Below are 10203 nucleotides of genomic sequence, written 5' to 3'. Positions count from 1 at the left end.
CCCCACCCCCACAACCCCACCCAAAACCCCCCCCCACAAACCAATAATCTTGGGCACTAGAGCATGCCCTGAAGAGCCATGTCTACACGTTTCTTAAATACCTCCAGGGATGGTGACTCCACCACCTCCCTGGGCAGTCCATTCCAATGCCTGACAACCCTTTCAGTAAAGAAATGTTTCCTAATATCCAAACTGAACTTCCCCTGGTGCAACGTGAAGCCATTACCCCTTGTCCTATCGTCTGTAACTTGGAAGAAGAGACCAACCCCAGCCTCTCTCCTGTGGCACTGCCCCAGAGGGGATACAGAGATGCACGGACCATCAGTCCCACCTAGAAAGGAGTTTTTAATGCTCTGAGGAAGCTGCTTGGTAACAGGCACTCTTTAGGGTATCCCTGCCACTTTTTGCAACTCGTTTTTGATGAAAGTCCAAAATAAATCGCTTGAGAGCTCATGATGTTTAGAACATCATCAGAAGATGATCAGAAGCACCAGAAGAAATGGTGCTTTTGCTTCCCTTTGCCGTCCAAAATAAATCGCTTGAGATCTGATGATGTTTAGAACTCCAGAATAAACGGTGCTTTTGCTTCCCTTTGCTTTTTAACGGGGGACGGAGCTGGGGGAAAGCCCTGAGATGTGGCTGTAGGTTTCCAACGAGCAGTTGTCACGAGGCTGTTCCTGGCACCCAACTGCCAGCCCCGGAGGTGGACTCGCCGTTTTCGAGCACGGTATTTTGCAACGTGAAGAGGTAAAAGTGGCTGTGTATTTTGAGTCACTAACCAAACCACTGCTAACTCCAACAAGGATCGAAATTGAGTGTGAGGTGACTCCCAACAAGGACTGAGCTGAAGGAGGTACTCACGGAGGAAAGAGAGAAGTTAAAACCTCAGAGAGAGAGAGCTGGTCCGGAAGAAAATTGGAAAAAGGATTGGGAAAGAGGTTCCACTTATAACGGCGGGGGGATGTTGGAGACTCCTGGTCACATTTGGGTATGGGTGTTCATTTCTGTGGTCCGAAAAACCACCGCAAGGCTCTGGGTAACAACGGGAGGCCTCGGTTTCCCCGGCACAGACCCGTGGAACACGTTCCCGGCCAGGTAGTTCTGGATTACAAACGATTTCTTTAGTTAATGAACCAGCCAAGGCGATGCCACCTCATGCGTATCGCCCCGTCGCCACCAGCCTCCCTTGCCCCCAGCCCCATCCTGCTGGCAAATCTCACCCCCAACTCTCCACCGGCCTCGGCTTTGCCCTTCAAAATACAGAATTTGGCAATTAAGGCAGCTAAAAAGCCCTCACCACCGGTCCTTCCCCCCCTTCACCCCGGGAAGGTGTACCGGGGAGGAAGGTGGGGGTGAAGGGGCTGCCAAATTTCTTTCTGCATCACCTCAGCTCGCTGGGACGCCGCGTCCCCGACGGGGTGGAGGGGTGGGAGGAGGAGGAGGAGGAGAAGGAGAAGAAGGAGGGACAGGCTGTTCCGCAGCCGTACCTGGCCAGGGCAGGGCTGCCCTCCGGCAGGACCGGGGGTTGGGGGGGGAAAAAGGGGGGGACCTGCCGCCCACCGGCCGCGCCTTGACCCCCACCGACGCCGCCAAGGTCACCGCCCCGGCTCGTCCCCCGTCCCTCGACCGCCTCTGCCCGGCCAGGGATACTTGAGAGTTTAAAAGAGGCTTTTCTTCCCCGGGAGCGACGCCCGGGGAGGGGGGGAAGGGGAAGGGGCAGGAGGAGGAGGAGGAGGAGGAAGGAGGGGCGGGCGGGGAGAGGCTGGCAGGGCAGGAGCCGGGCGGGGTGCTGGCTCCAACTGGAAAGGAACCGGTCCCAGCTCAGCCGGGGAGGCTGCGGGAGAGTCGGCAGCGCCGGGGGAGAGCACATCGGTCCCGGCCCCGGCCCCCGGTCCTGGCCATGGGCACGGCGCCTCCCGTCAGTCCGGCGGCCCTGCCCTAGGATGGGGGTCAGGGAGGAGAGGGGTTTTGGTGGGGTGCCCTAGGATGGGGGTCAGGGAGGAGAGGGGTTTTGGTGGGGTGCCCTAGGATGGGGGTCAGGGAGGAGAGGGGTTTTGGTGGGGTGCCCTAGGATGGGGGTCAGGGAGGAGAGGGGTTTTGGTGGGGTGCCCTAGGATGGGGGTCAGGGAGGAGAGGGGTTTTGGTGGGGTGCCCTAGGATGGGGGTCAGGGAGGAGGGGGGTTTTGGGGAGACAGCGATGCAGAGCCAGGTTTTGCACCGGGCAGGGCTTCCCCGACCTGTGGTCTGGCAGAGCGACCCCCTAATTCTGAGTTTGTGCTGTAGGGTGGCTCTCTGAAGACGGGGAAGATGCCAGGAGGGGAGAAAACTGGGCAATGTAAGCAAGAAGAGGAGCAGCAGCAGAAAGAAGAGGAACGGGAGGGTCTCATCGAATTCTACGGTTCCTACCAGGAGCTATTCCAGTTCTTCTGCAGCAACACGACCATCCATGGGGCTATCCGCCTTGTGTGCTCCAAAAAGAATAAGATGAAGACAGCCTTCTGGTCCGTTCTCTTCTTTCTCACCTTTGGCTTAATGTACTGGCAGTTTGGGATCCTCTACAGGGAGTACTTCAGCTACCCCGTCAACCTCAACCTCAACCTTAACTCTGACAGGCTGACTTTCCCAGCCGTGACACTCTGCACCCTCAATCCGTACAGGTAAGAAATAGGCTCCCAGAGCTGTCAACTGCCTTGACTTTTGTGGGCACAGGATAAAGGCACGTACACCTTTGTTCTCCTCATGGTCCTTGACTGTCCCCTTCGGAAGCAGTGGCAGTGGAAAGGACACTTTTCACAGTCCCTTGCTGCTGCGGGGCGTTCACAGTAAGGCATGTTAGTTTAGGCAGCTCTTCTGGGTGGTGGATGTTAGCAGGCTGCACTGTAAACTGCCTCGGGACAAATGCAGATGCATTTTCTCCTCTCTGGCAAGGATGGTAGCCTCCAGCAAGGGGTTGGATTTGCAGCTGCTGGCAGGGATGTCCTGAATCACCCCAGCAAACTGCCGCACATCTTGTTCCAAGCTGCTTATGTGTATCCAGCCCTAAACCTTAGGCTCCTCTCTCCTCCCCCGTCTAGATACAGCGCCATCCGGAAGAAGTTGGATGAGCTGGACCAGATCACCCATCAGACGCTGCTAGACCTTTATGACTACAACATGTCTCTGGCACGAAGTGACTGGTCCACGCCGTCCACACAAAAGCGTAGCTCAAGGAGCCTGCTCCATCACGTCCAGCGCCATCCGCTGCGAAGGCAGAAGCGGGACAACTTAGTCAACTTGCCAGAGAACAGTCCCTCGGTGGACAAGAACGACTGGAAAATTGGCTTTGTTCTGGTGAGATCCCTAGATATTCTGTGTCCTGCCCACTCTGGGCTCTGCCTACCTACTGTCTTGTTAGACCCTTGGCCATGCTTTTCCTTACCAAGAAGTCTGATTAATCTACCCTGGCTGTTGCTAATGACAGACAAAGATAGAGTTGAATCCTTTGCCCAACACAATCCTGCTCCCTGTTCCTGCTTATGCAGGCCCGAGAAGACTTGTCCACATCAGTGCCCATCTTTTCCTAGGTAGGGCAGGGAAACCTTGTCCTTCCTGCGGGGGCTGCATCAGCCTTGTAGTTGCCTTTTGGCAACCTGTTTATTAGCATAAACAGCAGTGTTGCCCAATAATAGCAAAGGGGAAAGTATTGGATGGCTGTGGGCCATGTGAAATGTGGTCATGGTCACATTTGCTCCTAGGTAGCAGCTTCTTCGCCCTAGGGTGTCTGTGTTTGCATTTTAAAAGGCAGCAAAGAACCGAAGCTAATCGCTCGCCAGTTAACTAGAGTTCACACAGGATCACAAAGGTTTTTCTGGACACACCCTGAAGGAAGGGCTCCCTACTCAAGAATTAAAAGCTTCTGGTTTTATACCGCATAGAATTTGTGTGCAGCAGACCACCCTGCACAACTCACTGGGACCCGTTGGCCTCCTGGATTTTATTCAGCCTTGCTCCTTCATCTGGTGTTTCCCTTCCACTGAGGAGCTGCCCTGGGTTTGCTTTTCCCCATCCTGCTGATCACCTTTTGGTGGAGTGCAGGAGCGCTGTGGAGCTTGTCCACTCCCTCAGGTTCTTCTCCACCCCATGCTGAGGGAGCACAGCTAATCCACAACCACAGCCTCGCCTCTGGGACAAGCCTTCCCTGACATGGCTGGTTTTCTCCTTCTCTCCTTAACAGTGCAGTGAAAACAACAAGGACTGTTTCCATCAGGCGTATTCCTCGGGGGTGGATGCCGTGCGGGAATGGTACAGCTTTCACTACATCAATATCCTGGCGCAGATGCCTGATGCCAAAGCCCTGGATGAGTCTGACTTTGAGAATTTCATCTACGCTTGCCGCTTCAACGAAGCGACGTGTGACAAGGCGTAAGTAGAGGAAACATCCCACCCTTGTCTTCCTAACAACACCCCTGTTTTGTGCCTGGGTCTGAGGGTGTGACAAGGCGTAAGTGGAGGAAACATCCCACCCTTGTCTTCCTAACAACACCCCTGTTTTGTGCCTGGGTCTTGAGGGGAATAGGACAAGGGGAAATCCTAACAACACCCCTGTTTTGTGCCTGGGTCTGAGGGGAATAGGACAAGGGGAAATGGCCTCAAGTTGCGCCAGGGGAGGTTTAGATTGGATATTAGGAAATGTTTCTTCATGGAAAGGGTCATCCAGCATTGGAATAGGCTGCCCAGGGAAGTGGTTGAGGCACCATCCCTGGAGGTGTTCAAAAGATGGGTTGACATGGTCCTTAAGAATATAGTTTAGTGGGGGGTTTTTTAATTGCTTATTTCTTATTTATTTTTTTAGATGATTCTATGATTCTATGAATTCAGGGCAACCTAGACAATTCTATGATTCTATGAATTCAGGAAACCTGCATTAGAGAACCTCTTTCTCAAGGTGGGGTTGTTCCTTGTTCAGTTTCCATTGATGACGTCTCATGAGTCTTTCCTGTGGGTGGTTCTCACCGGGGTCACAGTTTCTGTGACCTGAAACTATGGACCTCAGTGGACGGTTCTCTTTTTCCTGGGTTTCACACAAATTAAATACTTATTGTGGTGCAAACTCCCATGTGGGTGCAATGGACAGTGTAGAAGTCTCTTTATTCTGCTCTGTACAGTGGTGAAGTGGTATGTGTCAGCCCACATACGGGAGGAAGAAAAGAGAGAGTTGTTACCAAAAAAAAAATAGAAACCTGCATTAGAGAACCTCTTTCTCAAGGTGGGGTTGTTCCTTGTTCAGTTTCCATTGATGACGTCTCATGAGTCTTTCCTGTGGGTGGTTCTCACCGGGGTCACAGTTTCTGTGACCTGAAACTATGGACCTCAGTGGACGGTTCTCTTTTTCCTGGGTTTCACACAAATTAAATACTTATTGTGGTGCAAACTCCCATGTGGGTGCAATGGACAGTGTAGAAGTCTCTTTATTCTGCTCTGTACAGTGGTGAAGTGGTATGTGTCAGCCCACATACGGGAGGAAGAAAAGAGAGAGTTGTTACCAAAAAAAAAATAAAAACAATATCCCACTTCTCTCCTGCCATTACCGACAAAAGCCTCAAAGAGGTAGTGAGATGACACCTACCAGTAAGGGAGGAAAAGGAGCAGGAAGAGCTAAGAGTTTTGTCAGTACCAGGAAGATAATACAGTAATTGCTACTACTGCTAAAACCTATTTGGGCTCTCAAGAGTTAGCAGTCTGAAAAAACCTGGTGTAAAAACCTGTCCAGCTCCAGGACATTTTTTACAGCACATTTTAATTGGTTTTCCGGTTGGAGCGAGTTTACATAACAAATACTGCCCATCTGCTGTAAGCCCCTCTCCCTGCAGGTGGAAAACAGGGTTGCTCCTTTCAGGAAGCCCTTCCCTTTGGTCTCGCAGCCCTTCTCACCCCATGTGAATGTTTCTGTTCCCATCTCAGGAATTACACCCACTTCCACCATCCCTTGTACGGGAACTGCTATACCTTTAACGACAACAGCAGCAGCCTGTGGACCTCCTCACTGCCTGGGATCAATAACGGTGGGTGAGAGGCACTCTTTGGTGAGTCAGGAGAACAGCTCAGCTCTGTTTTCCCAGGAGTTATGGGATCCTGATGTGCTTTTGGTGGTGGTGGCAGATTGCAGCCCTGCTTTGTCTCACCCAAGCTCCGTTTTCACCCATGTGGAGATGGATTCTCATGGACGCGTTTTCCCAGGAGTTATGGGATCCTGATGTGTTTTCAGTGGTGGTGGCAGACTGCAGCCCTGCTTTGTTTCACCCAAGCTCCATTTTCACCCATGTGGAGATGGATTCTCATAGACGTGGCTGCCCCTCACTGTTGCCCCACTGAACTCTCTCTCTTCCATCAGTGCCTGATCGTTATGTTCGTTGCTCCCTCTGGACCTGTGCTGACCCTTCCTGAAGTCCTCTGTTGAGCTCCAGTGCTGTGCTCCCAAGAGCCTGGTCTTGGCCTCCTCCTTCCTTTTTTTCCTGTATCCAGCAACTGAACCTGCTTGTGTTCCCAAATCTCCTGAAATCTCTCTAGGCCCAATCTTCTGGCTTTTCTTCCATCTGGCTAGGCCCAATCTTCTGGCTTTTCTTCCATCCGGCTCTGAGTCTCTCCATGAAATCTCTCTCAATTCCTAGTTCTGCTTTTCCTAAGCCACAGTTTTCTCCTGGAGCCTCCAGCTTTGTCTTTGCCCTCTCTCCAGCCACTCTCCGTTGCTGCCCAGATTTGGTGCAGCCCTTGTTGATGTTTCTCTTCCTTTATCTCTTACAGACTCACTTCTAGCCATTCTGCTGGCTCTTTTCTCCTGCACAACATCCCACCATGACATCCCTTGCTCTCTGACTTTCCCTCAGGTCTCTCTCTGGTGGTGCGCACCGAACAGAATGATTTCATCCCTCTGTTATCCACGGTGACAGGAGCCAGGGTCATGGTCCATGATCAGAATGAGCCAGCCTTCATGGATGATGGGGGTTTCAATGTGCGTCCAGGTATTGAGACCTCCATCAGCATGAGAAAGGTGAGGAAGCAGCAGGGGTAAGCAGCGGGGATTTGAACTTCGGTGGGGGAAGATTAACTTAGTAGATAGATACAGATGGGTTGTCATGGACTCAGTGTGTGTTTAAGGGAGAGGATTAATCACATGGAGTGAAGGGAGGTGAAGAAGAGGAGCTTACTGGGCTAGACGAGAAACATTTGATTGCAATTTATTAGTGAACAACAAAATGAAGGGAAGCAGAGGGAGCTGGTATCCAGAGGAGAGCATGAAGAGCGGATAACTGATGGACAAGCAGCAAGTGGCATGGAAGTGTAGAAGGAAGGCAGCAAAGTGCCAGTCGTTCTGCACAATGACCATTTGATATTCTAGGAGATGACTGTGCGTCTGGGGGGCAGTTACAGTGACTGCACAGAGGATGGCAGTGATGTCCCCGTGCAAAACCTCTACTCATCCCGCTACACCGAACAGGTAACCCCTTATCGCTGATCCTCTGCCAGCTCATTTCCCTACTTCCCTGGAATGCTTCGGTCCCCTAACAGCCACGCTTGTTTGTGGGGACTGCTAATAGTGTGACGTGATGCAGGCTGCAGTAGGTTTGGTTCCCTTGCTCAACCTTTTCTACCTCACGTGCTTCCAGGTCTGCATTCGCTCCTGCTTTCAGCTCAACATGGTAGAGCGCTGTGGCTGCGCGTATTATTTCTACCCCTTACCCGCCAGGGCAGAGTACTGTGACTACACAAAGCATGTAGCCTGGGGTAAGTGAACAGGAAGAGTAGTAAAGCTCATCCCCACCTAAACCTCTTTGGGCCACCTCATGTCCCAGTACATCTCCTCATTGTCTTCAGTGAGCTTCCCGGTGTGGGACATCCAAAAGACACTCTTGTCTTGGATGGTTAGCCCCTCTGAGCTTGTGGCAGGAAACTTTCTCTGGAATCCCTTCTCTGTCCCACATCAACTTTTGTATACAGCTACTGTGAGCTTACCTGGATTTACTTTCTCTGCTTCTCAGGCTACTGCTATTACAAACTCCTGGCCGAATTCAAAGCTGACGTGCTGGGCTGTTTCCACAAATGTCGGAAACCTTGCAAGTAAGTTTGATCGTCAGCCAGGTAGACTGGGAAGTCTTTATTCCTAGAGATCTTGGAAAGCATTCACTGACCAGGGCAAAAGCTCAAGTCAATGACTGAGCTGCAACCTGAAATGATACTTCTCCCATCAGGAAGCCAAAATGGCCAAAGAGCATCAGTGTCCGCTCGGGAGTGAGCTCCTGAGGACTGTGCAGAAGCTCAGTTGCAAGTGGGGAGAACTTTAACCTGGGAGGGAGTTTCCAGGTGTGTCTGGGGATTGAGAGACCTGGCCTTGTGGCTCCTACCACTTCAACAGCTAACATGGCCTCTTGTCTTCCAGAATGACAGAATACCAGCTGTCAGCTGGATACTCCCGTTGGCCTTCTGCTGTCTCAGAGGTAAGGAGAGGGTTTCCTGGCTCCCCAGAACTGCTCCAAACTCCCCTTTAGTCCTTCCTCAACCGATACTAAACCTACAGGAGGTGACACTGCGGTCATGTAACACAATGTATTGCGCTTTCATTTCAGGACTGGGTTTTTTACATGCTATCACAACAGAACAAATACAATATCACATCTAAGAGGTGAGAGCCCCTTGACAGAGCTTGCATCCAAACCAGAAACCATACCTATGCAGTGTGTTTTGGGGGGCCATAGTTCAGATGAAATCACTGGTGGGAAGAGATTAGGCATGGGACCCATGGACAAGGCCAGTGGATTGGAGTCAGAGTAAAGATAAACTGAGACTTCAGCAAGGACTGTGAATCCCAGTGGAGAGTCTGAAAAGGGTCAGCCAATAGTGTGAAAAATGTAAGTCCTAGACTGCTGCTGTGTAGTCTGGAGTCACAGTAAGGGCTAGTGGAAGAATGGGAAGCAGAACCATGGAGGAGCTTGTACTTAGCCAACATAGGATGCCACAAGCATTGGGCTTCACAGCACAGTCTCAGAAGTTCACTGTGAGTCCCAAAGATTACAATCTTTAGTGCAGAATGAGGGAACTGTGGAGATGGGGAAGAGTCTCTGGGTAGTATAGATGGGAGGAGGGTGGGGGGCAGAAGGGGACAAAGAAGACAGTTGAGCTTGGTGAAGAAATGCAAGGATTGTGGATTTGGGGTTACTGAGCCCCATCGTTCATTTACAGGAACGGCGTTGCCAAAGTGAATATCTTTTTTGAGGAGTGGAACTACAAGACCAATGGGGAGTCGCCAGCCTTCACGGTATGCACTTTACTGCCACGTCCTCTCTAGCCACCCATTCCTCCATGATGTCCCTCTGTATTGGCGGGTGTTCGTTCCAGCAGCATTGCTGGTTATCTGATCTCTTTTCCTGTGGCAGGGTGGGAGGAACCCCCCAGCACCACAGGCCCACTGTGAGTGGGACCAGGCAAAGAGGCAAAAGGCTGGAATGAGGGTTGCCCTCACTGCCCTTTCTCCATCTCTTGCAGGTAGTGACTCTGCTGTCCCAGCTTGGGAACCAGTGGAGTCTCTGGTTCGGATCCTCTGTCCTGTCTGTGATGGAGCTTGCAGAGCTAATTCTGGATTTCATCGTCATCACCTTTATCTTGGCCTTACGCTGGTTCCGCTCCCGGCAGCAGCTCTCCCCACCGGGACCCCCTCCAAACAGTCACGATAACACTGCTTTCCAAGACGAGGCGCCAGGTCTCGGTGCTCCACACCGCTTCACCGTTGAGGCTGTAGTGACCACGCTGCCATCCTACAACAGCCTGGAACCGCGTGGGCTGAGCAGGGATGGTGAGGTGGGACGCGAGTGAGGCATGGCTTATTCCACAGTTCAGATGGGTGGCAATCAGAGCAGAGGTTGCACGCTTTCCCTGTGGGACCTGCATATTTCCTAATTTCTGGGGTGCTCTACCTGGACCATGGCAGAAGACTGCGCTGTGGCTGGTCTGGGTTCCTTACTTTCACTACTGTAGGTGAATTCTTCGGTCTCATAAAATACTATTGCTCTGGGGATCACCAGGGATGAGAGTTGATCTAGAGTATGTATGGGGGAGATGTCAACTTGGTTTACTTCCACTCCTTACGTGTGCACGCACGCTTTCTTTTCCCTGCAGCAAGGATGCTGCCACAGTTCTGGTCTGTCATTAATTAAAGAGGTTTGGCAGGTGTGA

At 51.8% G+C, this 10203-nt stretch overlaps 1 protein-coding gene across 2 annotated transcripts in view; it reads left to right on the top strand.

Annotated features, from left to right (window-relative positions):
• Nucleotides 1-10203, top strand: part of SCNN1A (sodium channel, non voltage gated 1 alpha subunit) — a 28710-nt gene extending 18507 nt beyond the window's left edge. Inside the window, exons 1-13 of one of the 2 annotated variants that reach the window (XM_014957192.1) lie at nucleotides 1761-1918; nucleotides 2284-2657; nucleotides 3075-3330; nucleotides 4214-4401; nucleotides 5941-6041; nucleotides 6864-7027; nucleotides 7376-7474; nucleotides 7644-7761; nucleotides 8016-8094; nucleotides 8414-8471; nucleotides 8601-8656; nucleotides 9214-9289; nucleotides 9517-10203. In XM_014957192.1, coding sequence (XP_014812678.1) covers nucleotides 1901-1918; nucleotides 2284-2657; nucleotides 3075-3330; nucleotides 4214-4401; nucleotides 5941-6041; nucleotides 6864-7027; nucleotides 7376-7474; nucleotides 7644-7761; nucleotides 8016-8094; nucleotides 8414-8471; nucleotides 8601-8656; nucleotides 9214-9289; nucleotides 9517-9843 — 1914 coding nt within the window. In that variant the 5' untranslated portion in view covers nucleotides 1761-1900 and the 3' untranslated portion in view covers nucleotides 9844-10203. Of the gene's footprint in view, nucleotides 1-1760; nucleotides 1919-2283; nucleotides 2658-3074; nucleotides 3331-4213; nucleotides 4402-5940; nucleotides 6042-6863; nucleotides 7028-7375; nucleotides 7475-7643; nucleotides 7762-8015; nucleotides 8095-8413; nucleotides 8472-8600; nucleotides 8657-9213; nucleotides 9290-9516 lie in introns of those variants that run through there. The other variant, XM_014957191.1, reaches the window with a different exon arrangement.

The sequence above is a fragment of the Calidris pugnax genome, unplaced genomic scaffold (assembly GCF_001431845.1).
Source record: "Calidris pugnax isolate Ruff unplaced genomic scaffold, ASM143184v1 scaffold225, whole genome shotgun sequence".
NCBI classification, from domain to species: domain Eukaryota; kingdom Metazoa; phylum Chordata; class Aves; order Charadriiformes; family Scolopacidae; genus Calidris; species Calidris pugnax.
This window is presented reverse-complemented; position numbering and strand designations above follow the sequence as displayed.